The following is an 18,130-nucleotide window of genomic DNA, read 5'->3' on the forward strand; positions in this document are numbered from 1 at the left end:
CATCTCTTTGCAAAAAAGAATGGGAAAACATTATTCTTTTGCAAAAAAAGGAGAAATATGTGCGATTCTTTTTGATTTCATATTTTTCCAATCAAAATTTTCGAATTAACAATTTGTTGCAAAAACTTTGAAATCAATCTAATGTTTTTATTTAAATATTCAATGTGCTTTTCTGTCTTTCAATAACAACATGCATTAAAAAGATGGGTGATTATTTTTGAAATCATATTTTTTCACACAAAAATTTTGGTGCAAAATATCTCTTTAATATCAATAATAAAAATTTGAAAAGTGAATATACTTTTTGAATACATTTTAATCTTTGATTCGCTAAAAAATTTTTGTTTTTTTAAAAAAAAACAATTATCATACTTTTTCTCTTTTGAATTTAAATTTTTTTTCAAAAAACAAACAATTTTTTAAAAATCAACACCCCGAAAATTTTTATGATTTCAAAAATAATCACCCAGATAATAACTAAAAAACATAAAACCCTTTTCGAAGAAAAATTTTGCAACAGCTGCGAACTGGAAAACAACACAAATGCCGAAAAGTTATATGATTTCAAAAATAATTACCAATATAGAAGATAAATGGGTAACTTTAGACTTTTTCGGATTTTTTTATGCAAAATGCAAAAAAATAGTTTCACTCATAACGAGAATAAATTTATCTCAAATCTCAAAATAAATTTAATTATAATGCAGGGAATAGGCATCATTGTTATAATGACAAATAGTCTTGTGATATTATTTGTTTTTTTAATAAATGAACCTATGAAATTCAAATTGAAAGATTATTAAAAGTTGATTGAAAGCGCAAATTCTTTCAATGAAAAAGCTTGAATAACAGCATTTTGTACCAAATTGACTAAACAAACACATATTCTGGATTACGCACGATTTAACAAAAACGATGAAATTTAAATACATACTTAAATAAATGGTTCAGAGAATAACATATAACTAACAAATACGGAAAATATAGTTGTTTTTGTTTATTTCGTGAAAAAAACTTTCAACAGCAATAAATAAAGAAAACACGAGAAAAACATTGATTGCAATAAAAAGCGAAAAATTATTAGATCGTTCTTCTGTGAAAGTTTGCTGAAAAAAACATTTTTCGAACAGCGGAATATTTATAAATTTAAATTCTCACGTTATGCGACTGATTTGAAAACAGGTGATAATGGAAGATGAAGATTATTTTTTTTGGTTCCAAATAATAGACTGGTTCTATTATAATACTCATCTGACTCTCATTTTGTGTCTCACTTGGTGTGCAACTTTTATTGCAACGAACATTTATGGAATAAATTTCTTTTTTTCATTTTAAATATTTAATTTATTTATTTTTTTGTTTATTTGTTTATTTATTTTTGAATAAAAAGAAAGGAAATATTGAACACAGATTTCATGATTCTTCTGAAAAAAGATTTTTAACACCCATTCTAATGTATTGACGAGTCTCCTCTGACAATTAATTTTTGGTTTATAAAAACTATTTGAAATGATTTGAAATGCAAATAAAAATCACTTTTTAATCATTATCTTTGGATTACAATTATTTCATCTCCATTGCCTCTAATCCGTCCTCAATTTGAGTTATTGCGTTTTGAACCAGCTGTTTCACTGATGACGTATTTAAGCTGTTATCATTTTTCTTTCTTTTTATCTTCTTTCCAAAGACTTCATCATCTTCATTCATAGCTTTTGATGCATCACCTTCAGAATCTCTCCAACTGGCATCCATTCGAACAATAAGATCGGCCAGCTGTCGCTTCTTCTTCAGCACCCCTTCTCGGACCATCATCTGCAGCCATGACTTTACTCTCTTCATCTGTTCGGACATTCTTCGCAACTTCTCCTTTTCTTCCTCCTCATCTTCTGCGTCAAGCTCCTCATCAATCTCATATTCATCATAATCATCTTCACCAACTTTCTTGTATTTCTTCTGTGGTTTCTTCTTTTTTTTCTTTGCTGCCATATTCTCGTTAATGCCAGATAGTCTCTGAATAGCTTCAATTGCTCCATCAATCGGTCTATATGCAGCCAGAGAAGCTAAGCACATTTCCACGAATAGCTCAGCCTCTTTTGTCTGAGGAATAGTCAGAGGAAGGCTGCGAGTCAAGTCATTGCTCCGAGAATTATCTTCTTCATCTAACTTTTCAGCTTCAGACTCAGCTGTCACAGAGAGTGTGAGAAAGGAAATGCCAACATGGCCTTCACTTATGAGTATAGCAGCAAAGCGAGCAGAATGCAGAATCCTTCGTAGCCGATCTGGCGGAATAGCTGAAGATGTGGATGATGAAAGTGAAGAAGACACAATCTCTCTCAGTGTATCTCTAAGACAATTTGTGAATGAACGCAGATGTGATCGATGAGAATTGCAGAGCCTAACTCCAGTGTGTGCATAGAACGGATTCCACTCAGCCTCCTGGGCACAGCATTCAAGAAGCACAAAAGGTATATCAAAAGCATTGCTTCCCTTTAGCCCAAGTCTGATGATTCTCTCTGCTGCATCGTCACAGTCAGTCGCCAGCACTGTTGCTGCTAAAATAGCTCGTCTTCCAGCGGTGGAGAGACGGAGAGAGCGCGCAAGCTGATGAATAAATGATGACATATCAGCTGATGAACCTGCTTCGTGTGACTCTGATGATTCAACGCCCATCTTTTTTGATTTCAAAAGAGATGAACGATGTTCGTCATCCTCATTTCCTTCCTGATCTTCAGATGTTTCTTCCGTAATCTTCTCTTCTTTTGATTTCACTTTAGACTTTCTTTTTTTATTTTCTCCTTTTTTCTCTTCTTCAGTTTTCCCGCTTCCAATAGACACTTTTTCCATATCGTAATTCTGCTTCTCCCATGCGCTTCCAACGAGCCACCATCTTCCCTTCTTTTCTGTATCAAGCACAGCTGCTAGAGAAACAGACAATGCAGACTCTTCGAGTGCAGAGAGAGGACGAAGAGCGCCAGAAGAAGCTCTTGCCTGCTTTTGGCGAGAAGAAGATGGTGTTGAAGATGATGAAGGGGTTATAGCATATCCAACCGCAGCTAAAATGTATTCATGGACACGTCTTATATCTTCTGCTACACCAGTTGTGAGTGCGCTCTGCTTTTCTTTGCTCAGCTTTCTCTTTGACATTGCCATTATAGAAGAAAGTGCCCCTTCACTTCCTTCCATTTTAACTGTTCCCTCACCAAATGAAGATGAACGCGTCGATGAAGCTGAAGAAGCAAGGGGAGAAAAGATCGAGTACAATGTCTCTGATGTAAAACGCCCGCGAGCAGCATCGTCTGCATCAATTGGAGAGCTTTTAATACTATCATCCAAACGAGACGAATCTTTAAAACACGAATGACCAAAAATATACAAAAAAAATGATTGCACAAAGAATATATTATATAAAAATTTATCTTACAAACTCAATGCATTTACAAATAAAGCGGCCACTTGAGATATTACAGTTGTTTCTCTTGATATTCGCCACCAAGAACTTTGAACAAGAGCTAATAGCATCGAACAATTTGCCCCTCGTTGGAAAAGAGGTCTGAAATGATGCCTCGTTGAGTCTGTTCCTGGAATCAAATTTGGATCTATAATAGCTTTCATAAGATCACTCACAATCTCAGAAGAGATTAATCCATAAGAATAAAGAGATCCAACGATAACGCACAATTGCTGTGCACGCGTTAATCGATCTTCAGCCGAAGAACTTAATTTTTCATCAGTTATCATGCTAATAATTTCATTACAAAGAGTTTCCATGAGGTGCGAAGCAACTAAATGTGATACAGCATTTTTAACAATCGGTACCAAGGCAAATACTCCACATGCCATTGCAACCATTCGTAATGACGTTTGACTTTGCGTAGAAAATTTAAGAACAACTGGTGTTATATTTTCCGTCAAAGAAGACGTTGGAAGTGTTTCGATTACCCACATGAGATCTGGAACAAACATATGAAAAGTTTCTGGTGTTGCTCGATTAAGACATCCCCGTACCTTTTTAACAGCTTCTGTTAATTGGGGATCCAATGCTTCTGAATGAAGCATTTTGACGATCTTTAATTATCACTTTTTAAAAAAAACATTTTGGGCAACTCCAAAGTTTAGAAATTGAAAACCTCTTCTCTTGATAAAAAAATTCACAGAAAGATGAAAAAATTCCTCGTTTGACGTGCATTTATTTTCGTGATAATTGAAGGAAGATTTTAAAATAAAAGACTTTTATCCACTGTCCACAAAAAAATGAACAACAGGATAAAGAAAATATAGGAAATTGAGATGAAGTTTATTTAAGAAAATGAACGGAATAACATTTAAAATAAATTAAAAAAAAAGCTATGATTCTTAATTTCCTTTTACATCAATCATAAATATCGTTCAAAGATTTGTAACAAATTATTACTTTGGCATCACATTAGCCATATTTCCTTGCAATGCAAACACATCCCAGTTAATCTTTGTCTTTGAGCGAGGAAGTTTCATTCGAAGTGCTCTGAAAGAAGATTCAGCAAGGCGGATAAAGGATTCGTCGATGGACTGCTGGAATTTCTGCTCTTCAGAAATGATGGCATTCTTCACATCCTTTGCAACCTGAGCCAAGTTTTCCTAAACAATTCGAAAAAAACGCAAACACACAACAATATATATTTGAAGGTTACAGAAAATGATATAGAATTATAGCACATATGAAAGCAAACGCTGGCATTTATCTTCCTCTCTGCTCTATCCTCAGTGTTGAGATGAACATTTCCAGCTTCAAAGAAATGTGCAGCAACAGACATCTCTCCAGACAGCTGGTGCTTATCTTCACCAAGTTCAAGTATCCACGTAGATTTCCATTGCCCTCCCCTTAAATGAAAAAATCAACATATCCAATTTTTTTATTGTAAAATGATTTAAAAAACTGCATACCACATTGATTTTGGATTAACTTTAGTGGAGTTTATGCAAATAATAATTGCTTTTCCGCCATCATCTGAGTCGCTTGCGAATACAGAGCATACGCCATCAGGGAAGTGATCGCTAACATATTTTGTTATTGCATCATCAATGGCTTGGCTATGGAATCATAAAGTATTTGAATAAAAACTCAACATTTAATTTTCAAAAAAAAAAAATCAAAACCGAAGTGGTTCGTGTTCAGCTGTAGATTCTTCTTCAAGTGGTTGAACATCTGTTACGGACTGATATTTAACAAGTATAAAATTAAAGTTTCATTTTCTTTGTTTGTAATAAGAAAACTAACCTTTGTTGAATGATCATATGTGATAACGCGCTTTCCTCTTGGATCAAGGTAGTGCGTATCATCAAGCTCTCCAAATTGGCAAATTAACATCTTTTTGAAATTAACATTTTTTGAAAATTGAACGTTTGAAAATAGAATCAAACTTTTTCTTTTGTTTCAGGAATTGTAACAACTTGATATTGTTCAATATGTCTCTGGTGGAAATACTGCTCTTTCAAAGGGCTAAGGTCTCTCGTATCTCCAACAATTGTTTCGAGTGCTGAAATAGTGATCAAAATTAAAAAAAAGATTTTTCATTCAATAAAAAATATCCAAAGACTTTCAAACCTTGATATACGTCATTTTCTTCCTGTGGAGGAGATGAAAGAATAAACCTCCCAATTGTTTCTTGGAAGTCGGTTTCTTCGTCAATTGGCTGCTCTCCTTCTTCAGACATTCAACAATTAACAACTATATGGGCTGATCACAAATGATCACAATTCTATGAAAAACTCTTGAAATTATAATCCATTTTTCGATTTGAAATTGTAATTAGAATAAGATAATTACATTTCTTTTGAAATTAAATACTTAAAATTTCACAGATTATTATGTTGGGTTGATTTTTGTTCTTTTATTTTTTGGATAATTGGTTTGCAAAGTTTTGACAAAGAAAATTATTTGCGTTTATGTGCTTTTTATTTAATGATATATAGAAAATATGAAGATTTTGCATCGTTCAATCCAAAGAAATGGAGCAGGGTTTGTTTTGTTGAATAAAATAAATATTTAAACAATGAGAACATTTTTTATTTTAAATTCATAAAAACAGAACAGTAAATTTAATACCTGAGACAGATGACGATCTATGGCATGCATTCAATCTTATTCAAATTGGAGATTGCGTATCGACGAAAACGATGAGGTTTTTTTTGTTCTTATTCTGTAACGTATTTGTTAAAACAATTTCAATTATTATTCAACTATTTTTATAGGAGAGTCAAATTAGAAACTCAAGCTAATGCAACACGTGGAGAGGTCTGAAAAATAAAGATTTTGAAATAAATAATTAGATTGATATTTTTCATCAGAGGGTTCCAGTTTTCTTAAAAATAGCTGTTACAAGTTCGTACTTTAATGGACAAGAACTTGAACTGCGAATAAAAGGTACTATTAGAGACAGCCATCAACTTGGAATCCAAAACGGTTCATCTCACACTTTAGTGATGCAAACTGGAAGAAATTTCGTACTTGAAAAATACAAATGGGATGATTTATATCTTGATCGATTGCGAGAAGCCACAGAAGCACCGCGAAGTGCAGATATTGGAATAGTGGTTATGCAAGAAGGAATTGCCCATGTATGTGTGGTGAAGAACTCTGTAACAATAGAAAAAGCAAAGGTTGTCACAAATATCCCTCGGAAAGCATCAACTTTTATAACCAGGATGGGAGGTTCTGGCAGCAGCGCAAGCAAAGGTGGGAGTGATATGAGCTCACATTCAAAGGTGTGACTTAATATTTTGCATATGTATATTTATCGTGATGAATAACTTCCTTTGATTGTTAATTGTTATTATTATTATTAAAAATAATAATACAATGAATAATGATTGAACCATGCTGGTGCTCTTATTATTCGCAAACCACAATTCTGAACTGACTGCTTTGCTGTTCAGGGAATAAACAGGTTTTTCTATGAAGTTCTGAGTGCAATGAACAAAGCATTCAACTACGATTTGTGTGGCAACATTCTCATCGGATCACCCGGCTTTGTGAAAGACGACTTCTTAAAGCAAGTGCTGGTGCCTTCCAAAGGCGCAACCAGCTCTTCTCCTTCGACCGGCTCTTTCTCTTTCACTTCAATCAACGCTGATTTGTACCGCAACAAGCACAAAATAGTTGCAGTGCACTGCTCTTCAGGTCATCGCCATGCTGTGCAGGAGCTGCTCTCGTCGCCTGCCGTTGCGTCGCTGCTGTCAGGCAACAAGGCGAGCCACGAGGAGACGCTGATGCAGGAGATGATGCGGCTGATTGCAGTCGACACGAAGAAGGTGAGCTATGGACTGGAACACGTGAGGAAGTGCGTGGCGGTGGGGGCTGTGAAGGATTTGCTCGTGTCAGAGGCGCTGCTGAGGCAGGTGGAAGGGGAAAAAAGGGCTGTTCTGATGAGGATGATGAGAGACGTGGGAAACAAAGGAGGGAAAGTGCATCTGTTTTCGGATATGAATGCTGCTGGTGAACGTTTGCTAATGTTTTTGATACAAAAAATTATTCAATGATTTTTTATTCTGTTTTCTTTCAAATGAATATAGAACTCAACCAGCTTGGAGGAGTGGCAGCGATTCTTCGGTATGAAATGGAGGAAGACGAGGAAGAGGAAGAAGCAGAAAGAGAGTCACATTCGAAGGCAGCAGGAAGCAAAGAGAAAGAAGAGCGAAAGAAGTCGAAAGAAGATTTGGATGAGCTTCGGTTTGTTGTTGGGAGAGGAGCGAGGGGGCGGGGCGTGTGGAGCTGCGGAGACGAAAGGGCAGACAGCTTTGAGGAGGAAGGAGAGAACGAAGAATACGACGACGGGAAGAAGAAGAAGAAGGACGGAATGAAAGGCCGAGCGGGAGAGGAGGAAGGGGCAGAGGAGTCTGGCTGGTTTGACAGCGAGTTTGACATGGAAGCGTTCATCAGCAGAGACATTTGGGTGCTGAGGGATGCAATGTGTGGCACAGCTGATGCGAAACTCGCAGCTATCAAAGAAGAAGAAGAAGAAGGAGATGGAGGAGAAGAAAAGAAAGAAGAGAAAGGGAAAGCAGAAGGAGCCGGGAAACAACAGAAGCAGAATAAGAAAGGAAAGAAAGGCGGAGAAAAAGCACTTTTGTCCGATTCGGTTGATCCATCGCGCTCGGCTGAAGAAATCGGGACAGAAATATTGGATGACTTTGGCTTTTGAGTTCGTTTTGGTTATTTTACATTTTAAATATTTATTTTTATTGCATTTTGTGTTGATTTTTGTTAATGTTGAATTCTGAAAGGGAAAAAAATAAAATAAACAAGAGAAGAAAAGCGAACTAAGTTTTGCAATGAAAAAAAGGAAGGAATTGAAATAATAAAAAATGAAAATAGATTTCTTTATTTAAAAAAAATAAAAAAAAAACAGCATTTGTGATGAGAGGGGTGCAATGGAAGGGCAAATCAGACTGAAAGCAAAGCTCAAAAAAGGAAGATGGAACACTTTTTATATTGAAAAAAAAAGGAGCTTCAACATTTTGGAGGAAGAAAAGAAGGAAGGAAGGAAAGAGAAATGACGCTCAAATGCATTGCGCATAAACAATCGGCCAGAAGAAGTGGATGGTCAGCAGTCTCATATTTTTTTCTTTACAAACTCATAATGGATAATGCAATTAACTTTCAATTTTTCATTTTCTTTTTTTCTTTTTTTTATAATTTCTCTCCTCAAAACGGCTGTCTTTTTGCAGAGTTGCTGTCTAATATCTCCTGTTCCTGTGCCGAATACAACATCCTGTTGAACAAGCCCTTCGCGAAATATTCTGCAATGGCATCAAATCCATCAGCCGAGCACGCACTCATAAACGTCTGGAAGTCTTTGCTTCTGCCATCATCGTCATCTTCTGGGCGTTTGCCCTCAAAGGCATTAGAACCAACAATAGCAGAAGAAGAGGAGGAGGAAGAAGAAGAAGAAGAAGAAGAAGAAGCAGTCGAAGAAGAGCCGAGCACCGACAGACGCACCTGGTCCATTCTGTTTGAGATGTCTCTGATGTGGCTGCTGCATTCGTTGCATTTTGTCTCGTCCATCAGACATCTGCTGTGGAACGAGTGGCCACACAGAAAACGCACCACGGGGAGCTCAAGGGTCGCTTTGCAGTGGTCGCAGATGGTGGACTGGAAGATTTGGGTGCTGAAAAAAAGAATAGAAAAGGTTAGAGAAGAAAAGGATAGAAGAAAGATAAAAAGAATGTTGAATTGAAATAGAATCAAAAATTAAATTTAAAATTTTTAAGTTATTTTAACAAACGTGTTTTGCAATGCTCTTGTTTCTCTGTTTCTGTTTGCAATGACTGACCTCAGGTCTTCGCAGTGCGACGCCAGCGACGAAATCTCCTCTTCCTCTTCTTCGATGCAGCTTTTGATGTAACTTCTGACTGTGGAGAGAGAAATCTCCTCGTTCTGTGCAAGTATTTGGAGTGCGGGGAGTGGAGGAAGGTCTTTGATCTCACGAATTCCTGAGAAAGAGAAAAGGGGAAGATTAACGGAGATGGAAGGTTGTTTATTGAATGTTAAATATGACACAGAAATATCACAAGAAAACAGTTAAAAATATTATTCAGGTAAAACAAATAATCAATTGAATGAATAAATAAATGAAAAGAATGAATAAAAAAGAAAGAGAAAAAGAAAGAGGTCAATCAAACTGTCTAAGAATCGCTTGATGTATTCGTCTCTGATTGAGGCTGTGCATTCTCCTTTGGACGAGCGAAGGGAAGAAAGAAACGTCAGCGCCTGATTCCACAATCGCGTGTCATAATGTGATCCCTGTCGAGATTGAGAGAAAGAAAGAAAGAAAATGCAATAAAATAAATAAATAAACAAATAAATAATAAGCATAATGATGAGTTCAATAATTCGTATTTTTTATTTCAAAAAAAAGATTCAACATTATCACACCTCTTTTGGGATGCCGTGTTCTTCACATGTCAAAAGCAGTGCTTCGTATCTCTCCTGCTCTGTCATCACACCCCCTCCTTCCTCGTCTTCCTCCCAATCTTCGTCTTCCTCGTCATACTCATCCAGCTCATCCTCAAAGCCCATCCTTCCTCCGCTGCCTCGTTTGTACCCTCTTTTCCCATATCTTCTTTCTCCTTCGTCTTTCTCCTTCTTCGCAGCACCTCCTCTTCCTTCTTCTTCGCTTTCTTCTGACTCCTCACTCTCACTCTCATCATCATCGTCGTCTTCGTCATCCTCTTCCTCTCCATCGCCTCTCCTTCCCTTTCTCCCTCCTCTCCTCCCCTTCCCCCTCTCCCCGCCCTCCCTTCCAGCATCCATGTAATACTGCAGTATCTCCTGGTGCATATGCCCTTTCTCATACAGAAACATCACCCCTGACCTAAAGCCGTAGTGTCTGCATATCTCCAGCACAGAGCGGGTGTCGTAGCAGCTGCTGTGTCGCATCAGAATCTGCTTGACCATCTCCCGCCGCTGCTGGATGAGCACTGACCGCGCCTGTTTGAGTGTGAGAAGAGGAGAAGAAGAAGAGGATGAGGAAGAGGACGAGACCGCTGTTGACATTGGCTGCATGGCCATCGATGGATGTGCATTCAACGCAGAAGAAGAAGAAACAGAAGAAGCAGATGAGTTAGCAGAAGCAGCCATAATTTCTCTCTTCTGGTTGAGTGCGATGATCTCAGCAACAAACGGGTTGTTGTGCAGATGTCGCCCTTTCAAGTCCTCGTTCTTCAGAAGAGACTCAATTATCTGGTGGTAAAAGAACTTTGACTGGTTCGTGTCAAAACGGTGGATTTCGGTCAGAAAGCGGATCTGCATCGCCGGCTGGTCAACAAACAGATGGAGAACACTGTCGACTTTGGTGATTCCTCTCTTGCTGCCTCTCTTCTTCGCTTTGCTAGCAGAAGAAGAAGAAGAAGATGATGATGATGATGAGTTAAACCCAGGAGACTGAGAAGGAGAAGGAGAAGGAGAAGGTGTGGCAGACGGGTCTGTTGAGAGTGCAGGAGAGGGAGATGGATAAGGCAGCACGTCTGGCTGTCTTCTCGAGTCATCTGCTTCTCCTCCATCGCTCTCCTCTTCGTCTTCATTCCCTCCTTCTCTGCCTGCCCTGCCCTGCCCATCAAAACTCTGCGTCTTCCCTTGTTGTCTTCCAGAAGCACCTGAAGAGGCAGAAGAAGAAGAAGAAGAAGCAGAAGATGCTCCACCTTTCTTGTTGATTGGCAGACCAGTTGTGCACATTGTCACCAGCAGCTCAGTCGTCTTTTCCCTCTCCTTCGCCAGAAGAAGCTTGCCATACTTCAAAATCGCCTCTTCCCACTCTCTTTGCACCGAAAACTGGCCCAGCCGCTCGAGCGCCAGCTGATAGCGGAGGGAAGGCACGTCCAGCGGAGAGACAGACAGAGAAGAAGGCTGATGAGGCAGCGAGACAGACGGAAGAGCTGAGGCTGAGGACGAAGACAACCACATCGGCATTCTGTCACTCGCTATTCTTTCTCTTTCTCTTTCTCTCTCTCTCTCTCTTTCTCTCTCTCCCTCTTCTCCTCTTCCTATCTCATTCCCACTTGCCCCTCCATTCCCCCCGCTGCCTCCTTCCCCGGCCTCTGCAAAGCGCCCTTCCAACACAATCCTCAGCCACCAGTCTCTTCTACCGTATTTGTCTGCCAAATTCAGCGCCTGCCGCTCGAAACCTGCTTGGAAACAGACACGAATGGCTGTGTCTACATCGAAGGAGAAGGTGGAGGCTGAGGCTGCTGCTGATGATGTTGGTGATGATTGAGTAGAGGATCCTTCGAGTTGTTTCTTCAATGCAGCTGATTGAGGAGGAAGTGAAGAAGAAGAAGATGATGATGATGGTGACGAAGCAGAAGAATACGATCTCTGCAAGAACGAGTTGAGTGCTGTCTGCTGCTGCAATATGGTGAAGCAGTTCACAAGCAGCGTGGTGTGGTCAGGAGTCGCCAGGAACCGCTTCATCCGCATCACTTCGACTGTATTCGCCCCACACCCAGCCTCCGCCACGCGCCTGTTGTGCTGCTCAGTGAATGTGTGGAGGGCCTCCAAGTACTTAGCAAGCAGATCGACACGCTGCGCCTCCATCAGCCGGGCGATGGGGTAGCCTGGCTCAACAAACCCGATTGTCCGGATGTACTCGGCCACAGCAGCTGCTGCGTCGCCTTTGGAGAGAAGAGAGTCTGCATACAGCCTGTGGAGATCGACTTCAACAGAGGAGTCGAGGGGCTTGAGGGAAGAAGAAGAGGAGGAGGAAGAAGAAGAAGGAGAGGGAGAAGAAGAGAGGAAGGTGGGAGAGGGAGATGGCTGCTTCTGCTTGGCAATTCCGATGGCGATGTCGAAGAGCTCGCGAGAGACAAGAACGTCCTTTTTGGAAGAGAAGTCCTTTTCGAAGAGGAGATAGAGACGAGACTGGAAGGAGGCATCTGAAGAAGAAGAAGAGGAGGAGGAGGAGGAGGAAGAGGAAGAGGAAGAGGAAGAGGAAGAAAGAGGAGAAGGATGAGCATTGGATGAAGGATCGGGTGCCTGTGTGAGCAGAACAAGTCCGCCGAATGCAGAGATGACATCCACAATTGAGCCAAACAGCTTCGATTCGACTGAAACAGGAGAATTCTGAGAGGAAGAAGAGGAGGAAGAAGAGGAGGAGGAAGAGGAAGAAGAAGATATTTTTGCAATGGAAGTGGAGGTGGGGGCAGAAGGAGGAGGGTTGGGGAAGACAGGGTTGGAGAAGGCGATGAACTTGAGGCGGGTGTCGATGACTGTCATTGTCGATGCTGTGGAAGAGTCCTGTCTGCCACTCAAAGCAGAAGAGGCAGAAGAAGAAGAGGAGGAAGAAGAAGAAGAAGAAGAAGAATATCCACGATAGCTGGATGAGAGGGAAGAGGCAGAAGAAGAGGAAGAGGACGGCAAAGCGCCAGCGCCGATGCCAGCAGCCGATGAAGAAGGGGAGTTCTTCTGTGAAATGACTACGCAATACGAGCGGAAGGAGGCGAACTTTGTGATTCTGTCAGCGACGGCGAAGGTGTTGCCGATGGTGAATGTCTTGTCGCGTGCCATGAAGAGGTAGGTGCGGATGCCCTGGCTGTTCCACGCCATGTACTCTCCATTCTGCGAGGCACACCCACGCTCTTCACTCGGGACACCCATCATGTCAACGAGGGTCTGAGAAGGAGGAGGAAGAAGAAGAAAAGGAGGATGAGGAAGAGAAAAAATATATATATTAAAAAAAGGAATGTAACAATGTTGTGTTGTATTTAAAATAAGTTATGAAATTATCCAATCAATCGCTTCTTTCTCTTAAACTCTCTCTTTCTTTCTCTCTCTCTCTCTCTCTCATTCCTCTTCATTCATACCACAGGATACTCTTTGCTTGCAAACGGAGTCGTCTGAAGTGCTCTGATGCAAATGCGGTTCGCCACAAACAAAGCAAGCGCAGGCATCTTCTGCCCAGTCGGCGACACACCGTTGGCAACATGTGGATCGTAGTCTTCTGCAAAGAAGAGCGTGCACACTCCTGGATTGGGCTCACAGGTGGGTGGCAGTGGAGGCTCTGGATTGAAAGAGCAGATATTGAAAATATAAGGGTGTTGTAACATTGTCAAAAAAAGAATAAAAGAAATAGAGAAAAACGATCAAAGTGAATGAAATTATTTGTATTAAACGAAAAAAAAAAAAACCTGTCCAAGATGGTGGACGCATTGAAGTCGGAAAGCCGTCAAGAGGAGAAAATGTGAATCTTGTTTGCTCTCTCGGTTCTCCTTTGTCTCGCCTGTCTCTGCCTTTTGTTGGCTCCGCTGGCTCTGTTTTTTCTAAATTTTGAACTATCACATCTCCATTACTAAATCCAAGAGCTGCTTGGTTTCCCCAGCTCGAACATGCAACTGCAGTTAGTGAAGGCTATGTGTTTAATTAATTAAAAAAAAGGAGAATTCAGTACAAATAAAGCATGTAAATATAAAAAATGAATAAGACAAACATCATTTGGTCTTTCAAAAAGGTGTACACTAACAGGTTGAGGATTTTGTTCTACCAATGAAGATAGCTTCCAAACAAGCATTTGTATTTTTGAAGAAGTTGCTTCTTCAGAAAAGGTGACTGAAAATGAATGTTTATCATTTTTCGAAAATAAAATGCAATGAACAAACAAAGAAGTTTTCCATTAGAAGCAATGCATAAATATCGTATGGACTTAGGATGAGCTTTAAATGAAACAGATTTAAGAGTTGTTCCCTTTGAATTTGTAAATATTGTCAAATGAAAATAAATTTGTAAAAAGAAAAGTTTTCATACCACTTTCTGTATGACAATGATTTTTCCATCCTATTTTATGTGGAAAATAGTATGTAAAGAATCGAAATTTTTGAAATTCACATTAAAATGTTCATCAACAAAAAAACAAACATTACAGCCGCAGTAAAGAAACTGCTCGAATCCATCTGCACAAAGCACTCCTTCAAATGGTATACCATTTCCTTCTATATCGCATATAGGTAATAGATGAGGTGGAGAGAAGAAATTGAAGGTTCTAGATGCTGGTATGGAAAGAGCCATGTTAAAGTAAGGGTCAATTTTTTTTTCAATTTTGTAATTATAAATCAGTGTTGCTAAAATGTGAGACTAAGTGTCAGTATTATAACTTATAATGAATTGAAATAAATAAGGAAAAACTATGAAATATAATGCAAAAAATATCTATCTCAAAATCTAAATAAAAAAACCACTTAATCAAGTTAAGAAATTAAAAATTAACGCAGTCATATAGTTTGTAAAAAAATAAAGGAAAAGGGGAAAAAAACCAAAAAAATAAAGAACAAAAAAGCGAATTCAGTGATGTGATTGTCTTCTCAAAATTAAACGTCAGACTCCATTCCAGCTGATTTATCATCATCAGCCTCTTCTGCTTCTTCTGCTTCATCATCTTCCTCTATTTCCACAATAACAGCCGCACGAGGCACAAGTTTCGCCTCCTGCAGTGTCTGGTCCGGGCGGTGGATGTCGCGAGGCAGTGAAATCAATCGCAGTGAGTGGGGCAGCAGCTCTGGCTCCTTCCTTTTGATGACAGCCACCACATTCTGAATGGTGTGTGTGGAGAAGAAGCGGCGGGTGAATGAAGTGAAGCCAGCAGGCATCCGAATCTGAAGTGTGCAGATAGACAAGGCAGCGCCTGCATCGGCTGTTTCTGAGGCATCTGGCTCATCGACATAATACTTCTCGACTTCTGCCTCGAGTGACTGCATCGTCTGCCTCTTCTGCCTCTCTTCCTCTCTTTGCGCTGCCTCTTCCTGCGCTCTCCTCTCAGCCTCTTCGATCTCCTGTTGCATGACCATCTTCATCAGCCGCTCCTCCTCCTCCTTCTTCGACATCTCCTTCGCCTGGTCGATCAGCATCGACTCTTCATACTCTGCCTGCGTCGACTCTCTGATCATCCTGTCTTCCTCGATCTTCTGCTGCTCCTCCGGCGAAAGCTCAACATGCTCTGTGCTTTCGTACATGTCGCCGTACCCTGCAAAGTCGCTGCCAAACGGGTCGTATGGGGAACCTGAAGTGAAAGAAGAGGAAGAAGAGGAAGAAGAAGAGGAGGAAGACGAATGTGACTTCAAAAACGGATCAATCTGGTTGACTTCTGCTTCGTCTATTCCGGCATCCAGAAGCGCTGCCTGCCCCGAACGGAAGTCTTCGACGGCTTCGCAGAGCTCAGCAAGGAAGACATCAATAGGCTCAGATGCAGATGATATGCTTGAGGGAGAAGAAGAAGAAGAGGATGATGATGAAGAAGAAGACGAGGAAGAAGAAGAGGATGGAGGAGAAATAGGAGGAGCGGAAGGGGTAGGGGAAGATTTGGCTGATGGCGGAGAAGCAGCTGAGTTAGCTCCGCACTTGTTGACTAAAAGAACATGGATGGCTCCGCTCAGACTGCCGTACAATGTGAATGATGGAATGACCTTTCGGAAAGCTGTTTTATTGTCGGTTTCTGCTGGAAGAGTCACTCCAAAGAAGCAAGCGTTCTCTTCTATAAACTCAAGAATGCCTGGCGAGCACAAATACTTCTTCAAAAAGGAATCTTCGCATTCTCCTTTCTTGTGGACAAATAATGCAAATAATTTACTGATAATTGTTGATGTTATTTTTATGATTTCAATAAAACATTAATTTGAAAAAACAAGAATATATGATTGGACAAACTTTTTATTAAATGCATAATTCATTGCAGTAAAAAGCGATCCTGTAATGTATGATGGATATTTAACACCTTTCAATCGCTTTATTGTATCAACAAAAAGTGTATTTGATTTTTGCTTCAATGTTTGATCGTTCAAATGCATCAAAAGCATTTGTATTTGATAAACTGAATATAGTTTAGTCAAATTTCCTCTGAGTATTATGATTGGAAGCTCCCCATTTGACTGGGAGGGAGACAGCGAAGCATCAATTTTGGTTTGTGGACTTAAACCGGAATTTTGTTTTCTATTTTGAATGCCAGTGGAAATGTCAGTTGTATCTCGATCTAGTCCTGCTCCAATTGTCGAAATTGCCGAACAACGACTTGGATTATAAATAAATGTGAATTCCTTTGGATGTTGATGAAAATCTTTTAGTATAAATCGAGATTCTTGTTCTTCTGGAACGGGAATTTTTGGCTGAATGAGTTGAAGTGTTTGGGGAGGATATCCAACGTTGTTTCCAACTATTTCCTTAAATTGTGTTATTGTCATTTCTTCTTCGACATTAAGATCAATAGAATAAGATGTTTGTTTGTTTGGAATATGTACATTTACGGTCGTTGACCATTTTGATACAGAAGATCCCATTTGTTTTTTTACGAAGGAAGAATGATATTTTGGACAGAAGCAATATTATGATGGGTTAAAAGAAAAATTATTTAATTTTTCAAAACTTCATTTTATATTGAAGTTAATTTTTATGATGGAAACAGGCATCTGCGACACACATTTTTTGCGTGCAATTTGTCGGTCGAGAAATTATTCATTTGTCGAAAAGATTGAAATGATTTTTTTTTCCCTAATTTTGCAATTCATGAATATATCTGACTTTCCCAAACTTCACTGCTTTATTTTTATTTTGGCAAATGTATATTATAGGGGAACACGAATTTTTCTAATTTTTTATTATTAACGAATTCTATATAGTATAAGAATCATTTTTTAGTTAATAAAAATTTGAGATCATCTAATTTTTTTTGATAAATAATAATCAAGGATTCTTAGTATTTATGGGATAGATCAATAAATTTTCATGTTATTTTTGAGTGCTAACCTTATAAAGAAGAACGGGAACAAACCCTAAACCCAAGATCTGTTACGCAAACCCTAGAACCTAAACCAATCTATTAATGTGGAGATTATTTTAGAATTTTAACCCAAATAATTAAAAAAACACTGGGTCAGATCAAAATGTTTTGATAGAAAAAAAGAAATTTTTATGATTGATGATCTCAAATTTTAATTAATTTATAAATGATTCTTATACAATGTTATTTCCGTTTTATATAAAGAATTTGAAAAATTCGTGTTCCCCTATCATCTCCTTTTGCCTTTATTTTTTTATTTTATTTTATTTTATTTATTTTTTATTTTTATTTTCAAACTTTCATTCAATTTTATCTTTTTATTATTTATTTTTATATATATATATATTTTTGAAGTGAAAGAATTTCATGTGCGTCAGCAAATACCGATTCATGCCTGACAAAAACCAATGAAGCTGCATGCTTTGGATATGCCCCAGATGTATTTCAAAAGCCCACAAGATGATTTGCTGAAAGAAAGATTTTTTCAATTTTCCATTGTGTTAAAAACAATTGTTAAGGGGCATCTTGATCATCTGGAAAATATAAAATTTTTAAAGTCAAAAGAAACTTCCATTCCTCTTGAGAATGCTTTTGTTCCTTTTTGCATGTTTGATTCTTGGGAAGACATTTGAAGCACAACATGTCTCTGAAACTGCCACATTGGAGAACAAAGGTATTCTTTCGAATTGTTATTTTTTCAACAATTCTCTTTATTTGGGTTCAGGTTATTCAAATGATGCACAATATCTATCAGAGGCTGATGTCAATTACTTATCTGAGCAGTGTACATTTTTAGAAGTGAAAATATTACAGCCAGGACTTTCTACGGTGAAAAACACATT

General features: G+C 38.8%; 5 protein-coding genes across 5 annotated transcripts; 1 reads left to right on the plus strand and 4 right to left on the minus strand.

Annotated features, from left to right (window-relative positions):
- Positions 1–1,343: 1,343 nt before the first annotated feature.
- MONOS_3880 (putative nucleolar MIF4G domain-containing protein 1) lies at positions 1,344–4,091 on the minus strand. Its single transcript, XM_067873907.1, has 2 exons — positions 3,426–4,091; positions 1,344–3,344 (listed from the first exon to the last, which is right to left on the minus strand). The coding sequence occupies exons 1-2, from the start codon at positions 4,054–4,056 to the stop codon at positions 1,564–1,566; spliced, it is 2,412 nt and encodes an 803-aa protein (XP_067730665.1). The 5' UTR covers positions 4,057–4,091; the 3' UTR covers positions 1,344–1,563.
- Positions 4,092–4,162: 71 nt separating this feature from the next.
- On the minus strand, positions 4,163–5,708 carry MONOS_3879 (F-actin capping protein, alpha subunit). Its single transcript, XM_067873905.1, has 7 exons — positions 5,582–5,708; positions 5,398–5,513; positions 5,255–5,344; positions 5,134–5,192; positions 4,921–5,067; positions 4,707–4,857; positions 4,163–4,614 (listed from the first exon to the last, which is right to left on the minus strand). The coding sequence occupies exons 1-7, from the start codon at positions 5,688–5,690 to the stop codon at positions 4,408–4,410; spliced, it is 879 nt and encodes a 292-aa protein (XP_067730666.1). The 5' UTR covers positions 5,691–5,708; the 3' UTR covers positions 4,163–4,407.
- A 147-nt stretch (positions 5,709–5,855) lies between these two features.
- MONOS_3878 (putative protein pelota) lies at positions 5,856–8,291 on the plus strand. The gene is made up of 7 exons (XM_067873904.1): positions 5,856–5,885; positions 5,950–5,995; positions 6,066–6,158; positions 6,229–6,271; positions 6,325–6,741; positions 6,913–7,477; positions 7,549–8,291. Exons 2-7 carry the CDS (start codon positions 5,955–5,957, stop codon positions 8,175–8,177), a joined length of 1,788 nt encoding a protein of 595 aa, XP_067730667.1. The 5' UTR covers positions 5,856–5,885; positions 5,950–5,954; the 3' UTR covers positions 8,178–8,291.
- Positions 8,282–14,530, minus strand: MONOS_3877 (Homotypic fusion and vacuole protein sorting (HOPS) complex component Vps11A; the record flags this gene model as incomplete). Its single annotated transcript, XM_067873903.1, has 10 exons — positions 8,282–9,143; positions 9,261–9,468; positions 9,658–9,778; positions 9,911–13,141; positions 13,333–13,529; positions 13,657–13,876; positions 13,956–14,074; positions 14,125–14,209; positions 14,270–14,299; positions 14,381–14,530. 10 exons carry the CDS (start codon positions 14,528–14,530, stop codon positions 8,681–8,683), a joined length of 4,824 nt encoding a protein of 1,607 aa, XP_067730668.1. The 3' UTR covers positions 8,282–8,680.
- A 59-nt stretch (positions 14,531–14,589) lies between these two features.
- MONOS_3876 (uncharacterized protein) lies at positions 14,590–16,840 on the minus strand. Its single transcript, XM_067873902.1, has 2 exons — positions 16,163–16,840; positions 14,590–16,084 (listed from the first exon to the last, which is right to left on the minus strand). Exons 1-2 carry the CDS (start codon positions 16,786–16,788, stop codon positions 14,830–14,832), a joined length of 1,881 nt encoding a protein of 626 aa, XP_067730669.1. The 5' UTR covers positions 16,789–16,840; the 3' UTR covers positions 14,590–14,829.
- Positions 16,841–18,130: the final 1,290 nt, after the last annotated feature.

Source organism: Monocercomonoides exilis (genome assembly GCF_001643675.1).
Source record: "Monocercomonoides exilis strain PA203 chromosome Unknown scaffold13-1861174, whole genome shotgun sequence".
NCBI lineage: Eukaryota > Preaxostyla > Oxymonadida > Polymastigidae > Monocercomonoides > Monocercomonoides exilis.